We start from the raw sequence: 18737 nt of genomic DNA, 5'->3' as shown, positions 1-18737 counted from the left end.
TGATATCCGAGAAAGGACATAGGCTACTTTTTACCCCGGGACATAGGATAGGTTTTATCCCGGAAATCCCACGGGAACGGGTACTATGCGGGTTTTTCTTTGACTGCGTGGGCGAAGCCGCGGGTGGAAAGCTAGTAGTAACTAAAAGAAATGAATACCTTATAATTAATATAGCTTTCAAAACATTGAAAAATATTGAAATTCTCCTATTGGTCATAGAATCTTCCTCTATTAAAAACTATGTAACATAAAAATAGTTAAACATTAATTATTATAATAACTATTTAAAACAGTAGTTCTATAGATGTACTTATTGAGACAAACAATCAAAAAACTCTACAGCTCTATAATATAACTATGCAAAATATTGCATTTGAAGGGCCCCGGCAGTTGAAATAATTAATAAACCAATCCATTTTGCTATCAAATTATTTAATTATTAAAAAATACAGTAGGTACCTACAATAAAATCATCCTGTGTTTAGTCAAGCGTGAACTTGACTCTAAGTGACATAAAATGCCAATATTTTTAAGAAAACCCACAAAACAATAAGAGGTGCGGTGAAGTACACACGTCTGTGGATTTTTTAATTAAAAAATATAATAAATAAGTGTTAGTGTTATTTTGATAAAGGATTAACATGTAAGTATTTGAAAATTATGAAGAATAATTCATACTCATGAAAGCAGTTAGAGTACATAGTTTTAATACATGAAAAATAATAATAAGGATCTTGAAAAAAAGTAAAATAATTTACCACATAAATAATTTGGCCCAATTTGTATACTTAAAATTGATATTTTTGGTTTTATGGCATTCAAATGCTTTATATGTAAATACAAATTTATAAAGAATAGAAAAAATTCGATCTCGCGGCGGGACTCGAACCCGCATCCTTTCGTGCCATTCCGGGGCGCAAAGAATAGCATAAATTCGATCGCTCTGGCGGGTCACGAGTGGCTGAATTTATATAGGACTTTTTTTAGTTTTTGATTAAAAAAATCGGATTTGAAATCGCTTGAAATTTAAAGACCAATGAAAATTCTACAGCTCTCCAAATTAATTAATTTTTATTTACAAACCGTAATAAGGAAAACTTGGTTATAACTGAAACTCTAAAATTCTAGTGAAATAAGAAAAATTAAAATTATACGTTTTTTTCAAGAGCCAATTCAACATTAGCTTTAATTTATTTATTTAAAACTAGCTTTCCGCTCGCGGCTTCGCCCGCTTTGTCTAAAACCTAATAAATTATATACTAAAACCTTCCTCTTGAATCACTCTATCTATTAAAAAAAAACCACATCAAAATCCGTTGCGTAGTTTTAAAGATTTAAGCATACAAAGGGACATAGGGAAATAGGGACAGAGAAAGCGATTGTCTTATACTATGTAGTGATATTTACATTATAAAATATAAATCTAAATCAATTTGAATTTATCTTTGCATTTCTCGTTTCATCTACAGGTATCAAGGAAATACGATAAAAAGTGATTAATTATTGCTAAATTCTAGTAGTTTTCTACAATATACTTACTTGACTTATGTTCCTGTGTCCCCTAGCTGGGGCAGAGGGCATCCACAGTGCTCCGCCAGGCGTCTCTGTCGAGAGCTTCCCTTTTGACTTTTGACTTTCTACAATATAGGTATCATAATATTATTATCAATACTGTGAAGTAGTTGTTTGCCCCGGCTCCGCCCGGTATGTCATATTTAGATTGTTTTTATCGGTTTTCGCGTGAAAGAGAACAAACATACATGGGTACATACATACTCCCATTCTCACAAATTTTCACGGTTATAATACATACCATAGAAAGATTATGAAGATGCATTGAACCCGCACTACCTAACTAATAACCTAGGTACTTACGATTTTTTTTAATCCTGAAAAAAGCCATGTTTTACCATTGAGTTACTATGTACTACGTACAGTATCTCAATGTGTTTTACTGCAATGCCATTTCTCTATTTCAATTAATTTATATTTTATACCAATTTCTCTGTACCCAAAAATAGCTATCAAACAGATAACAATAAAGTTATATTTTATAGTTTACAAGTAACCTAAATATTTTCTCCAAAACCCATTTTCTTCTTAATATCTGTCGATAAAAACAAACATGAACTCTACGTAACCTAAACGAATTTTTTTATCAAATTAATGTTGCAATTATCATTAATGGTTAAAAAATGGTTTAAATTTACATTTTTATTCTTTAATTAAATTAATTGGTGTTACATTATCACATTAACAAAATTTATAGATACATTGTGACGTTTTTACATACAAAAGGATTAATTACTTATAGATTTTTTATAAAAAATCTGTAAAAAAAAGTTCATAATATGCAAGAGTTTTTGTGCAATAATTAATCGAAAAATTCAATAATGTAACCCAAGGTGTAAAAAATTCCTTAATAAAAATTCTGTCATCGCGTGCCCTGCGGAATCTATTCCTTGAAGTATGAGGATGGTTCTTATGAAAAAAAAAACGTATACATGTAGGTACCACGGGCGAAGCCGGGGCGGACCGCTAGTATATACGTTATAAGTAATAAAAACTATTTATTTTGAGTGTAATCTTGATTACAATAACCTTCTACTAATGCTATTTATGCAAACTTTTTATTTCGGTTATAACGAGGAAAGCAATTAAAATAACATCATACTTTTTACTATCAAAATTATCGAGTACTAGGTTTCCGCCCGCGGCTTCGCCCGCGCAGTCAAAGAAAAACCCGCATAGTTCCCGCTCCCGTGGGATTTCCGGGATTGCGTCATTTTCCCGGAATAAAAAGTAGCCTATGTCCTTTCTCGGGTATCAAAATATTATCTCCATACCAAATTTCATGAAAATTGGTTCAGTAGTTTAGGCGTGATTGAGTAACAGACAGACAGACAGAGTTACTTTCGCATTTATAATATTAGTATGGATTAAACAATAATATAATTTTACGTAAGCATTTTTGTTCAATCGATAACTTTAATTTAACTATGTGACATCTGCCAACCCGCACTTGGCCAGCGTGGTGGAAAATGGTCTGTACCCTCATAGGAGGCCCGTGACCCAGCTGTCCCGTCCGATTAGGGCCTTTCTGGCCTCCTCCACTCAAGCGACAGCTCAAGCCGAGGTTCGTGGTCCCCGTGGCGGGGGGACGCCCTTGTGCATGTCGCTACCAGGGTGAACCTTCAGTTCACCCCCGCGTCCGCGTTAAAATGTAGAAGCCCTTCTGGCTAACATTGAGAGACACCACACAAAAGAAAAAGACCCAGCTGTGGGAACGTAAATGGGCTGATGATGATGATGATGATAAAGTTTAACTAATAAAAACGTAACATATTCAGGTTAAAATTAATATTAAAGATAATTTTCGTCACTCGGTAGCTCGATGATAAAATATTTTTTTGAGATTTGGCTGAGTTTGTCGTCCTGTCCGTTCATATACATATGTATGCTAGATTTTTGAAAACTATAAAACGGGAATAGATATTTTTTTTTAATAGAAAGAGATTCAAAACGAAGATTTTAACATATAATTTGTTAAGTTTAAGACAAAGCGGACAAAGCCGCGGCCGGAAAGCTAGTGCTAAATGAATTATAAGCAAATATTAAGAAAGAAACCAAAAATTTCATTAATTTAAGGAAAATTGTAATAGAAAAAAAATATTACCGCAAATTGGTGTAAAGTCAAATTAAAAATAATTGCTTATTTGCAACTGGTTTATGAAAATCGATAACCTGAAGATGATTACTTCAAACCGGTTTGGAAGTAAACAATGAAAGTTAGCAAAAAGCTCTTATAATAAATCAAACTTTCATTTTTGATTAAATTAAATACGTAAAGACATGAAAGAAAATCAAGTACAGTTATTTTAATCAGTTACGAAAACTACTGATACTCACCAATAATTAGGTACCTACCGAATTACTGAACATTTGAAAAGTTTAATTGTAAGAAATTATTATCATCGCACTGAATTGTTTGAATCCCATCAAATTCAGTCTAGCCGTTTAGGAAGTTACCTACACGACACATAAGCGACATAACTACATACATTACTTTTTCACAATTACATGAAGTATTGAAAAACGAATGAAAATTTACATTAGGAAGCTATGTCATCGCGAAGATGACGCAAGAGACGCCGCAGGATGTAACTAGTATATCCCTTAAAACAAATATTCAACGTATAAGAGCAAAATCAATAGCAGAATCTCGATAAGCATTCATACATCTCCATTGTTTTGCGATAAGATGAAATAATGTTTAACTATTGTTCGTAAAATTCGCATGTAAATATTATTCTAGAAAGAAAAAACAAATTTAATAAACATAATCGTAGATATTGCTAATCCAGTCGTTACTAGACATGTATACCTCATCATATTAAGTGGCTCCCAAAAGTCGAAGAACCTATAAATTAAAAGATAATTAATATTTATTTGTTTAAGGGCTAATTTTTCAATCCTTGGTTAAAACTTATTCGTCGAATAATGTATAAAACGACTATTTTAAAAACGTATTCTAATTGCCCGTATTTGACAGTTTACGTGACATTTTAATAATATTATCGTCTAATACTTTATTGGACGGATTAAGTTTTAACCAAGCATTGAAAAATCGGCCCTTTCTGATATATTGAAGTGAGTAAAGTTATAGAGATAGATAGAAAGAAGTAGTAGAAGTACCTACGATAACATTTAGAAAAAAGACAGATTGCACTAGTTTTTACACCTACACTAATAACAGAAGCAATCCTAACATTATTATTTACGTATATTCAGTCGATAGTGTAAATAGCTACCTAATCCTTCTTGCTTAAATTTTTTTATAATTATGTATCAAACCTCGTTAAAAAGACAAAGTATTATTCAATTTAATAAACAGTAAGTTATTTATGTTTCTAACAGTAGCAATCTATACTAATCTATACTAATATTATAAAGCTGAAGAGTTTGTTTGTTTGTTTGAACGCGCTAATCTCGGGAACTACTGGTCCGATTTGAAAAATTCTTTCGGTGTTAGATAGCCCATTTATCGAGGACGGTTATAGGCTATATATCATCGCGCTACGACCAAAAGGAGTGGAGCCACGGGGGTGAAACCGCGCGGAGCAGCTAGTATTAGATATTACTTTGTAAGTTATTGACGGAACAAAATCAAAAAGGTTGTTTAACACTGAAAAAAATATATTTCCTGCTTGGTGCGATGGTGAAAAAGAAAGCATTAGAAAACTACCTCAAAAATAAATTAAAATTATTATCAACAGTTTTAGGCAGTCGTTACACGTTACGTTTATGAGATAGCATATGGATAGCATACAGCCTTATCCATGAGGTCAATAACCTCTCGAATAAGTGTGATAACCTGTACTCATATATAATACATACCTTTATATTATTTTTTGTATGTTTGTAGGGGCCTATCTTCGCTCCTACTGATCAGTTTATGTAAATTTTTTTACTAAACTTAGACTATTCAAAAGATTTTCAGATTTTTATTTCTCTAAAAATTTTTAAATCAAATAAACAAAAACAAAGTTCAATAAGAAAGAAATATTTATGGTCTCTTCTAAATAAATGAAATAAAGGAACTGTAATATTCCATTCTAATAATTATAGGAAGTTTATTGTATACTAGCTTTCCGCCCGCGGCTTCGCCCGCGTCTTCAAAGAAAAACCCGTTCCCGTAGGATTTCCGGGATAAAACCTATCCTATGTCCTTTCTCGAGTATCAAAATATCTCTATACCAAATTTCATACAAATTGGTTCAGTAGTTAAGGCGTGATTGAGTAACAGACAGACAGACAGAGTTACTTTCGCATTTATAATATTAGTATGGATATAATACTGCATATTGTATAATAGATATTTTTAAAAATACATGATTTTTTTTTCAGATACGAAAATGAGTAACAGCGTTGGATTACGATTTCCGGTATGGGATATGGCAAAAAGTAAATGTAAGTATAAAAAAAATATTCAAAATATTATACCATTCAAATTTTTATGCTCTAAAATAAATATTATGTATTAAATCCTGCGCATGAAGGTTCCATGAAAAAATTTTTTTTTTGGCAAATATAGTAAATGTACATATTATATAAAAAATATGTGGAAGCACATTGTAGTACCTACTTATTGAATGACTGAATGATTGAATCAACCATTCTTGAGCCAAAAACCATTGTTTTAAAATTTAGCATTTTTTACGTAGCTGCAAAAAAATGAATTCAATTATCGTACTTATTGACATAATCAGGTGCACTACGAACAGTTATACATTTTAACCAAAGACGCAACTTTGTGAAGTGATTTACATATATTATAATATAACAGTATTTATTACATATAAATATTATTATTTGAATTTGGTGTTTGAAATTAATATCGAAGTGATAATATGTGAGTGCAAGCTTTATTAAACAAAAAGCAAAGTTTGATTCTTATTTCTAGTTAATAACTAAATAAACACCTTATAAAATTATTTTAGCCACCTGAATGTGTTCATATCGTCGTAAAAAATAACATTGTGTACTGATTATTACGATGAACAAAACCTTATAAATTACCAGTGCATCGTAATTCATGAGCAAATCCTTTTTAAGATTATTGACATTTTACTAGGAAAAATTATCTTCTATACATGACAATTTTAACACCTAGGTGTTTCAAACAACGTGTTTACAATGTATATACTACGGTTACATAGTTGATTCAACATGTTCATTGTATTATTTGTATAGGTTAATTAAAAATTGCGAAGGTTTTTTGCGCTTAATGCGAATTTAGTGTGACGTCATACGATAATATGCAGGCAGTTTTATTAATAGTATTTTGTGCATGTACTAATAAAATTAACTAGCTGCGCCCCGCGGTATATATACTAGATATACTAGAGGTCCGCCCCGGCTTCGCCCGTGGTACATATTATTTCGCAATAAAAGGTAGCCTATGTCCTTTCTCGGGTATCAAAATATCTCCATACCAAATTTCATGCAAATTGGTTCAGTAGTTTAGGCGTGATTGAGTAACAGACAGACAGACAGAGTTACTTTCGCATTTATAATATTAGTATGGATATATATATTATATAGTTTATCTGAATATGTAGGTATTTGCAACATCAAGCGAACAGTCTGGTTATTTGAGATTTTTTTTTATGCAAGACTAATTCATGTAATTGCCGAAGGTTTTTTCCAAAAAATATACTTAGAACACACACGTTCTATCCTAATACTAGCTGCTCCACGCAGTTTCACCCGCGTGGCTCCGCTCCTGTTGGTCTTAGCGTGATGACATATAGCCTATAGCCTTCCTCGATAAATGGAATATCTAACACCGAAAGAATACTTTCAAATCGGACCAGTAGTTCCTGAGATTAGCGCGTTCAAACAAAAAAACAAACAAACTCTTCAGCTTTATAATATTAGTAGGTAAGTATAGATAATTACATGCTTTCTCCTGCTCTGCTTCTATTAAGAAATTATACAGCTTTCTTGTTTCAAAACTGGTGCCGTAGTTCCAGAGCTAATTTGATACAAACAAATAGAATATATTGAAGATGATTTCTATGGTAATAATAATATGATATTATGTTCAATAATTGAAATGTGTAATTCAGTTCTTATTTAGCACGGTAGAGTTCTTGCAACCACATAAAAAAGGAAATTGATCAAAAGATAAAAATAATTTAAACCCTATATTGAACCTTCTTGAAGCTTGCGAACTATTGACATTTGACAAATTCGATCAATCGTAAAAAACATTTCTGTTTATTGTAAACAGCTAACGACGTTATATGAATGAATGTTTATAATTTGGATTTGTGTTATTTAATTAGTTCAACAAGTATGTAAATTCAATTATTAATTTTATTTGGTATTCTAAAACATTTCACATCGACTACCAAAAGATTAAACGCTAAGTGCTTGTCGCGTATACCTACCAATAACTTGTGAAGATATCTAATAAATTAATCCTGATACGAACTGAGCAGCTATCAATGATTATTTCTATACACTACGGACTTCCAACAACAATCAACAATAGTCTGTAGTACCGAGTATCTGCCTATCTTATCTGTCCGATGTTTAATTCATAGCATTTTATGGAACTATGCAGATCATACCGTAAGTTGTAAGATATGATCATATGGATTCATCCCGCCTTGAACTATGATGATGGGATAGCAAGTGACTTCTTTTAAAGAGGCATAATCATTGTCATATTCAAAAACATTGATAAGTTTTCTGTACCGCTAAAGCTTCTAGAAAACGCCTTCTTGAATTAATAAATATCAGAGCTTGATCTTATATTTTTGTTCGCAGACGATGAAGTGGATACCCTACCACTCATGGCCACACCTGGTCCAATGCTGATGATACTAGCAGCGTATCTTCTCTTCGTGTTGAAGGTCGGACCCTCGATCATGACGAAACGGGAACCGTACAAACTGACGATCACACTCCTTTTGTATAATGTGTTTCAAGTTGTGCTGTCGGCGTATATGGTGCAAAAGGTAAGTTGAAGAAAGTTTTTGTCCTGGAATATATGTTTTTAGGTTTATCAGGCCATGATCTATGTCTAAATAATTTAATTCAAAATCATTTAGTTGTTCTGGCGTATTCTGCTGATTTAAGACACAACGTTTTATGTTCTGAAATTACTGCAGACATTAATATTTCTGTAATAAATCAAATCTATATGAAAACATTTTTAGGTTAGAAAAGTAAAAAGTTTTTCTTCAGAAAGGACAACCTACCCAGTGATATTATAATATTAAAGTGATATTCGATTTAATTATATTTTCAGTATGTATCGATGCTACTTACAAAAGGCTTTGCACCGACTACATGTTATATGCACGACAAAAAAGAGAGAGAACAGGTAAGACTATTATATTCTTTAAAAGTACGTAATATAATATTATTGGTTTATATTGGTTGGATTTAACAGTATTTTGCTATTCTGTTATTAGAATTAAAATTGTATTCTCTACATGAAATCTTCTCTTCTTCTTGGTACATATTCTCATACATATTACATACATATTCTCGAAGCATCAGGTCATCTTCCAATATTGTTACATCAATTAAATTTTTATTGTTGAACTAAATTGCGAATCTCCTTTACAGATACTATTCGACATATGGGTATACTTCGCAGCCAAAGTGACAGAATTACTCGACACTGTGTTCTTCGTTCTAAGGAAGAAGGATAGTCAGGTTACATTCCTGCATCTATACCACCATTCAATAATGATGTTTGGTACCTGGATGTATTTGAAATACTGGCCATCCTACACTCTGTACTTTATTGGATTCCTGAATGCTCTAGTACATGTCTTTATGTACACTTACTATGGGCTGGCAGCGTTGGGACCAAAGGTCGCGAAGTACATCTTCTGGAAAAAGTACATGACACGATTTCAATTGGTATGTATCTAATTTTGTTGCCGAGAGACTAGATTATTCTAAGTTAAAGGAGGCCTCATATATGGGTTTAGGCTTAAAGCAGTTTGATAGACTATGACGTCATAATATGGTATTATACTTTCTTTGACTATACGTCACGATCTTATCGTAGTTGTAACTGTTGTTTAAACCTTGTTGTTATCTAAAATTGGAAACTGACATCAATAAATACTTAATATAAATATACTTAATATAAATACTTAAATTATACCTAATTAAAATTTTATTACTTAATTATAATTATATCTACTCAATTTAATAAATAAAAAACGTAAGAACCATGCATACAAATGGGAAATATCTTTAAAATATGACCAGTCTATTTCTTCAATATTTGACATAATTTTTAACTAAAGTATAGATTCGACTTTTCCCAAAATAATCAAAAATACTAAATTAATATTTGTTTTCAGATACAATTCGTCTGCATAATAATACACTACATTATAGCCGTGAATCGAACGGAGTGTCCACCAGCCAAAGGGGTCGCGCTATTCGTGGCTTGCAACACTTCCTTCTTCATGTTCCTATTCCTGAACTTCTATAGACAGAACTATAAGACCAGCATCATCAAATTGGACGGCACTAAAGGATGTTTTGGATTAGTAGCTGTTAAGAAGGAGAAACCAGTAGATAGTCAGAAGAGTCAATAGCCTCGTGTATTTATTGATTTTAGTGTTTAATGAATTGTGATAGGAGTGATAAGGAATTATTTATGTCCAAAGAAAGTGCGTGTTTGTAGTTTTGTATTGAAATTATTATTGGTTGTAAAGTTGAAGATCTGGTAACAAGTCAATAGTTGGGATGCTTTTTCTTGATAGTTAATTTATAAAAAAAAAACACACACACACACATAATAATGAGGAATAAAGATATTGTACGGTAGAGTGTATGTTGGTTCTCAAAAATACCCGAATTATTAATGTAATTTTAAAAAATGTATAGTCACAACTTACAGATAGTTAGGTACCTATTAAAAATTATCTAAGAATGTCTAGGACTTGAATTTTTGCTCGATTAAAAAAAAACATAATATAATAATTATATGAACGTAACTTGATGATAAAAAGTTTCACAACCAATTAATGACGATTGTTAATGTCATTAATTATTATTAAGATATTATTATGTGTATGTTGATATTTTCTTATTTCTTCAATGAATTAAATTGCTTTGTAATTAACTACTTGAAACAAGTTTAATTGTGATAATGTTTTATTTTATAACATACATTTAACAAACAGGCAGCATAAATGAAAAATGTATGATGTTTTTTCTGATAAATAACAAAAAATAAACTTAAAAATATTTCATATTTTTGACCCTTAGACTACAGGCCCATGTTGAAAAAATTATGGGTCATTTGACCCACCACCTGACCTATCTAGAATGATATAAGAGCATAAAATAATAAGATTCAGCACTATGACGTCACTCGTAAGCTGTCCACCTGAGTGCAGGTGAGAATTCGAAAGTTCAGGTAGAGATTTTCTCCCCTTGTCTCCATGATTTTTGTACGGCGTTGCGGAATAATGGCTTAAAAGCAGTATAGAAATAGTATGACACAAATGCCGTACAAAAATGGTGGTCCACAAAGTCGGAATTTATTTTTATTTTTCGACAGTTGCCGGGGTAAATTTGGTCATTTGATTTTGTACGGCATCTGTGTCATACTATTTCTATACTACTTTTAATCAATTATTCCGCAACGCCGTACAAAAATCATGGAGACAAAGGGAAAAAATCTCTACCTGAACCTTCGAATTCTCATCTGCACTCAGGTGGACAGCTTACAAGTGACGTTATAGTGCTGAATCTTATTATTTTATGCTCTTATATCATTCTAGATAGGTCAGGTGGTGGGTCAAATGACCCATAATTTTTTCAACACGGGCCTATAGTCTACCTGTAATAAGTTTATGATTTAACTGAATAATAGTAAAATTTGAATATGCGAAAAAAAATACTTTTTTTATAAAATTTATGTGGATAACATTGCATTTTGATAATATGATATCAAATGAAAGATAAATGTCAGTATCAGGTAACAAAAATAAATTGAAATGCAAATTCAAATTCAAATTCAAATTCAAAATTTATTTATTGTGTCACAGGTATTATGGGTATTAGTTAAATTAGCAATTGTTTCAAAAATATTTAAATATATAAGGGCGGCCGTAGACGGACCACTTCATTCGCAGTTAACGGCTGAGCGACGTACACGGACTGCTCGGGCGGTCGGTCGTTGACGGCTTGAAGCGGTCGCGACTGCTCGAGCAGTCCGGCGGTGAATGAATGTCCATAGTTCAACCCCGCGGTCACGGCTTCAAGCCGTCGGTCTCAAATGCTTGAAGCGGTCCGTGTACGGCCGCCCTTTGTCTTTGTATTATTTATTTTTATGTTAATGTAGATAGCACTGCTTTTGTTGAAATCATGAAATGAATGTACCTACCGACAAGAGAATTGTCAAGTGTGATTATGTTTAGTGATATTAAATTAATATTTTCTTTATAATTTGGTTTTATTTCATACTAGCCGTGCTGCACGGTTTCATTTTTTATTTTGATATACCTACAATATCACTGTAAAGTTTTATCCAAAAATCCGTCCAGCGGTATTCTAGTGAAAGAGTGCATACGTACATGCATCCATCCATCCTCAAAAACCTTTGCATTTATACTGAAGATAGTGTATAGCATTAATACAAAAAAAATTTCAATTTGGGTAAATTCCGATAGATTTAACTAAGAAGGCGAACGAATTCGGGTGGAAAACTAGTGCTCTCATATATTTTACTTTTAATTAACTACGCCAATTTTGAATAAATCAACCAAACCAAATTCACATATCTCTTTAATTATAATTATATATACAAGAATTTTCCACAGCTACCATATACGAACATTATTTTTTCAATGCTAATTACTTTTCAACCAAAACATTGACCTTTGGTGCATGTCCACATCAATAAGACAATGCATTGAAGTGTCAAGGTGCATATGTATGACCCCTTGTGAAATGGAATCTATTGTTAAATTGTTTTTATCCCAAATAAATTTACCCTTGGATTTCGTAGTTATAAAAATGTAAAAAAGAGTTCGACGACATCTGCCAACCCGCACTTGGCCAGCGTGGTGGAAGGCCTGAACCCTCATAGGAGGCCCGTGTCCCAGCAGTGGGAACGTATATGGGCTGATGATGATGATGATGATGATGATGCTGAAGATAAAATAGAATTCTGTCGTTTACAGCAACACGAAAATTATAAAAAAAAACAAACTAAATCGTCTTCTTATTGCCAGAAGTAGACCAAATTTAAGCGGGATGGGAGATGGATCTATACGGGAGTCTTGTTATTTAGATTTCTATGATACGGGAGGCACCGTTAAATAAAAAAAGAATCATCAAAATCAGTCTACCCAGTCAAAGGATCTGAGGAAAAAATAATATAGTTGAATTGAGGATGTCCTCGCTTTTTGAAGTCGGTTGAAATACTAGAATAATATATTCTCTGTCGTTTTCGGCAACATTGTAACAAAATAATTATAGTGCAAATCTTCAAGGTTTATTGTCAAATAGCAAATTTAGAGGAAACATGATAATCACTCAAAACTACGGTAATTTAATCAATTTGTAATCTTTGTACACGAGTTATGAAATTTAAGGGTTTCATAATTTGGTTAATAGGTATTAATAGTTCAAAATGTAATCTATCAATACATTATAGTTAAATTGGTGCCTTGAAATGTCGATAGTAATTATATGAGCGTCAGCGTTTTGAAATTCAATATTATAGACTTACTTACATAGAAATAATAATAGTTTAAAAAAACTAAAAAACACGCTATTAGTTCGGTTTTCTATAAAACGCGTGTTTTTTTATTTTTTTTTTAACTATTATTTATTTTATCAAATTAGTGTATTGTCATCTGTCCTAAATAAATCTACAAAGTTTGAACGAAATCTGACCGTTTAAAGTGGGTCAAAATCGCCCCCAAAGAAGTCGGTTACAAACATACAGGTGAAGCTAATATAAAGCGTGTAAAAAAATAGAGAAAGAGGCAATAATCCTTTAATCAGAAAAAAAAACTGATGACAATGTTAACCTTACTTATGTAAATTCTTCTTTAGGATAATTATTTATTTTAACAATTCTATAGGTATTTTTGTACGAGTCGAAATTTCAGAAAATTTAAGATATTATGAAATAACATTTACTTAGGTTGATACTTAATATAAATCTTGACTTTGTAAAACGACATCTACATCTTTGCTTTGAAAATATAACCTATTCTTAAGTATGAAAAATAATCCTTAATTTTATCGTCTTAAAAATTCTCAGTCCAATAGATGGAGTTAAAAGAAAATAACGATTTAAGGAGAAATGGTAAATACTTTTAATATTTGAAACGGCGTCACTACATTTTGTTTATCCGTTTGGAAAATAAGAAGCAAAAATTTAATTACAACATGACCTTGCTTATGCTCCAAAGTCTAAGGGGTGGTTCCATTCACGACTTAATATAAAACAAAGTCGCTTCCTGACTGTCCATATTACCTATGTACCTACATGCTAAGATCTAAAACTACGCAATGGATTTTGATGCGGATTTTTATTATGGATAGAATGATTCAAGAGGGACTTTCATAGTTCATCAGCTTTTCACCAGAGCGTAGACGGGATATATACCTAGCTTGCTCGCTTAGGTACCATACTATAATATTATAAATGCGAAAGTAACTCTGTCTGTCTGTCTGTTACTCAATCACGCCTAAACTACTGAACCAATTTGCATGAAATTTGGTATGGAGATATTTTGATACCCGAGAAAGGACATAGGCTACCTTTTATTGCGAAATATGTACCACGGGCGAAGCCGGGGCGGACCACTAGTAGGCTATATAGTTTAAATAATATGGTCATCACGTATTTAGTATTAGCAAATCCACGTAATTAATGATATTTAATGTTAAATTGGGTGAAGAAAATTTGTTCTTCAAAATACCGATGGTTTTACCACAAAACAATTTATTTAAACACAGTCTAACTTTATACCCAGGGATCTGGCACTTTAATAGTTGTCTATGTGAAATACGACAAAACCAGATTTAAAGAGAATTCGCGCTTAAAGCGCGTCACACACGGTGAAGATACTATAATATAGTTTTATCTTAGGATACTGTAATATTTTATATTACAGTATCTTAAGGTATCCGGTATCAGCATTCTGACCATCATTTTTCTTTTTGTCACTGCGTACTAAGACCCCTGTAGAACCGCCATCCTGTTACAAATGACCCAAAATTTTGTGTCAGTGTTTCGGGGTCTTAGTACGCAATGACAAAAAGAAAAATGATGGTCAGAACGCTGATACCGGATACCTTTTTCTTAAGATAAAATATTATAGTATCTTCACCGTGTGTGACGCGCTTAAAGTTAAACCCTGTCTAATGTTTTTTGTGATAAGACAGTATATGTTCAAGTTAAATACAACCGATTTAAGCGTAAACGAAATCACTTATAAAAACAATATTTATTCCCATTATATTTCACAAAGCTTAACGAAGCATATTTTTATTCCGAACCTCAATGGTCTATAATTGTTTGCGAAAATAATGACGCCTGAATTTATGTTCGTTTATGAAATGATAAAAAGATTTCGAAGTTAAAATGAATTTGTTTTATGAATTTGAACTTAAAACAAATTCATTCAAATAGAAAATGATGCCGTGAATTTTCTCTATGTATAAGTGTTTGTTACACTGTGACTTGTTGATAAAGCTATACCTACTAAACTTAACTCTATGTTGTAGTTCCTTATATTTAGTCTATTTTAAACTTTAAGATGAATACACATTTTCATTATATCTAGATAAGTTATTATCCATACTAATATTATAAATGCGAAAGTAACTCTGTCTGTCTGTCTGTTACTCAATCACGCCTAAACTACTGAACCAATTTGCATGAAATTTGGTATGGAGATATTTTGATACCCGAGAAAGGACATAGGCTACCTTTTATTGCGAAATATGTACCACGGGCGAAGCCGGGGCGGACCTCTAGTAGCTTATAAGTTATACGCCAAACAGAACATATCCAGAAGCTAGAGAATAATAATTCTTATAGAGATACTAGCTTCCGCCCACGACTTTGTACGTGCATCCCCGTTTTTCCCCGTTCCCGTAAGAATTTCGGGAAATCCTTTCTTAGCGGATGCCTACGTCCTAACATCTACCTGCATGCCAAATTTCAGCCCGATACGTCCAGTGGTTTGGGTTGTGCGTTGATAGATCTCTATATCAGTCACCTTTGAGTTTTATCTTCTTATATATAAAATTCTCGTGTCACAATGTTAGTCTGCATACTCCTCCGAAACGGGTGGACCGATTCTCATGAAATTTTCTGTGCATATCGGGTAAGTCTGAGAATCGGCCAACATCTATTTTTCATATGTACCACGGGCGAAGCCGGGGCGGACCGCTAGTATATATATAGATTTCTGGAGCTATTAGGTACGGGAACTTGAATTCGTCACCGAAAGAATATATTTTCTTGCCTATTTTGTTATTTATGAGTATAAAACTCCTTTTCTTTTTTCTATCTAGCAATGCTCTTTGCAAACGTCAAAAGGGCAGGTAATGAGACAATAATATTTTAAATTTAATTAATTTTGCATAATGAACCCCCAGCTGGCTGGTCTCCAAAAAAATGACCCAGTTTGGAGGTCGGTGGACTGTGAACATTTATTTTTATAAATGAGTCTCAATTAGTGCAAGCTTTCAAATTTAAATGCTACGCGTTAGAAAAATTGCCAGGTTAAGTTTGAAGAAAAACATCATGAATTATGAAAATTTAGTTGGAGCCACCTATTATGACTGAGTTATATTTTGAATACTGAATTCACAATCCTATCCTACTAATATTATAAATGCGAAAGTTTGTGAGGATGGATGTACATATGTGTATGTGTGTGTGTGTATGTTTGTTACTCTTTTACGCAAATTCTACTGAACCGATTACAATGAAATTTAGCACAGATATAGAGGATAACTTGGATTAACACATGGGATAGGTTTTATCCCGAAAATCCCACGGGAACAGGAACTATGCGGGTTTTTCTTTGAAAACGCGGGCGAAGCCGCGGGCGGAAAGCTAGTAGATAATGATGAATAAATTATACCCCCTTAAAATGTTGAATCTAAACATGAGATTTTCTACATATAGGTACTCGACTACTTTTTAAATAGACGCACATAAAATTATTATTACTCATTTTTTCCTATATTTAGATACTTATAAATACAATAATAATCACTGCTTGATTAAATAAATATTTGTACTACGTAATTATTTCAACCCATGAGCTTAATATAACGAAATAGTTTAAACAAGGTCAAACATATATTTTTTTAAAATCTTAAAGTGTGTAAGAGCTATCAAAGCTTGGCCTACAGATTTTTTTTAATCTGCCGTTGAAACCGCGAGGCTCAGCTAGGCATTATAAAACTGAAGAATAAAACTTGTATAAAAAGTTAGATATAAGTTACATATTATGTAAAATTAAATTGTAATATTGACATGATTTTAAAAGAGCAACTATGGAGTTTCTTGCCGGTTCTTCTCCATAGATACTGCTTTCCGAGTCGGGGGTAAATGTAAAAAATGTTATGACGATTCAAAAGTGCTTTTATAAGAAGTCTAATTGAATAAATGTTTGAGTTTGAGTTTAAAACTTTCAATCAGTGAAACTTTTGCTTGATTTTTATTATTATTTTAGAATAAAATCAAATACCAGAACACTGTTAAATAAATACAGGCGTTCAATATTTGGTCGTTGGTGGCAAAAGCTTTGTTTAGATAACTATTCAAATATAGTTATAACAACAAACATAAAAAGGTGTACGTATTTGCTCGTAGCAATTGGATAGGCGTCAGAAAATTGATTTCTATATAAGTCACTACAATATAGAATCTATAGTCTATACTTAATATTATAAAGCTGAAGAATTTGTTTGTTTGTTTGAATGCGCTAATCTCAGGAACTAGTGGTCCGATTTGAAAAATTCTTACGGTTTTAGATAGCCCATTTATCGAGGAAGGTTATAGGCTACATATCATCACGCTAAGACCAACAAAGGTGGAGCAATGCGGGTGAAACCGCGGGGCACAGCTAGTCTGTGATAAGATCAATATGGCGATATGCTATATTTGTCAGAATTTCAGTATTAAAATATGTAAGTTCGTAGGAAGCGAATTTTCATCCAGTAGTCGAATGAATAATAATATATGATTATTTGTACGGTATCTGAATTAATAATTTTATTCATGCAGGGACAGAATAAATGCACTCCGTTCCAGCCTTTTAGGACGTTCACTGCAGGACATAGGCCTCCCCCAAAGATTTCATTAAATACCGATCACCAGCGGCCTGACTCCAGCGGCTCCCCGCCAAACTAGGGGCCTGGGCGTTAATTAAATAAACATATTTTTAATCTTATATACAAAAAAAGATACAAAATATTTTATGAATAGGTTTTTATAGGTTTTAAGCATTAATAGGTACATTATAATTCAATAATTAAAATCAGATTTTAAAGGCAAATTTTAAATAATATACACTATCTTCTTTCATTAAAGTGTTTTTATCTCTTGCCATTCAATTTTAATACAGATAAAAAAAACACATAAAAGAAAATCTTTTAATGTATTTTCTTCCCACTCCTTATTCCAAAAATAACATACAAAATCGGCCCATTATAACGCCCATCTTAATAAGAAAGCTCACATAATTTAACAGGAAAAACTGGTAAGACAGATGTTATAGCAAAAAATATAATCCCGTCCGTGTGTATCACTAGCTCTTCTTGATATTACATGTCACGTAACCCGCTTGTCATTTTCTTACATAAATGATATCCTTGTAGATTTAGAATTGAGCTAGATGAACCACTTACATTGTCAATTAATACTTGGGTTTAAATATAAATATTGAAGAGGTTTCGTTTCACTTATCGAAATCTATCCTAATATTTAAAGCTTAACATTATAAAGCTGAAGAGTTTGTTTGAACGCGCTAATCTCAGGAACTACTGATTTGAAAAATTATTTCGTCGTTAGATAGCCCATTTATCGAGGAAGGCTTATATTACTAACAGGAGCGGAGCCACGCGGGTGAAACCGCGAAGCGCAGCTAGTGATAGATATTTATCGAGATAAGAATATTATATTCCAATACATTTATGATTTGTCA

General features: G+C 32.4%; 1 protein-coding gene across 1 annotated transcript; it reads left to right on the top strand.

The window, feature by feature from the left end:
* The first annotated feature begins 559 nt into the window (after positions 1-559).
* On the top strand, positions 560-10505 carry LOC149904868 (very long chain fatty acid elongase 7-like). The gene is made up of 6 exons (XM_090107521.1): positions 560-643; positions 5908-5970; positions 8338-8528; positions 8822-8896; positions 9145-9444; positions 9897-10505. The coding sequence occupies exons 2-6, from the start codon at positions 5916-5918 to the stop codon at positions 10134-10136; spliced, it is 861 nt and encodes a 286-aa protein (XP_089963647.1). The 5' UTR covers positions 560-643; positions 5908-5915; the 3' UTR covers positions 10137-10505.
* Positions 10506-18737: the final 8232 nt, after the last annotated feature.

This window comes from Colias eurytheme, chromosome 11 (assembly GCF_061535395.1).
Source record: "Colias eurytheme isolate Ceu_HAF_F1 chromosome 11, ilColEury1 Martin Lab GWU primary, whole genome shotgun sequence".
Lineage (NCBI taxonomy): Eukaryota > Metazoa > Arthropoda > Insecta > Lepidoptera > Pieridae > Colias > Colias eurytheme.
Note: the sequence above shows the minus strand (reverse complement) of the source record. Positions and strands in the feature narration are given on the sequence as shown.

Coding starts and splice junctions, on each gene's coding strand:
- LOC149904868 (XM_090107521.1), top strand. CDS start 5,916: ATGAGTAACAGCGTTGGATTACGATTTCCGGTATGGGATATGGCAAAA. Junction 8,897..9,144: donor ACAAAAAAGAGAGAGAACAG/GTAAGACTATTA, acceptor TCTCCTTTACAG/ATACTATTCGACATATGGGT. Junction 9,445..9,896: donor ACATGACACGATTTCAATTG/GTATGTATCTAA, acceptor ATTTGTTTTCAG/ATACAATTCGTCTGCATAAT.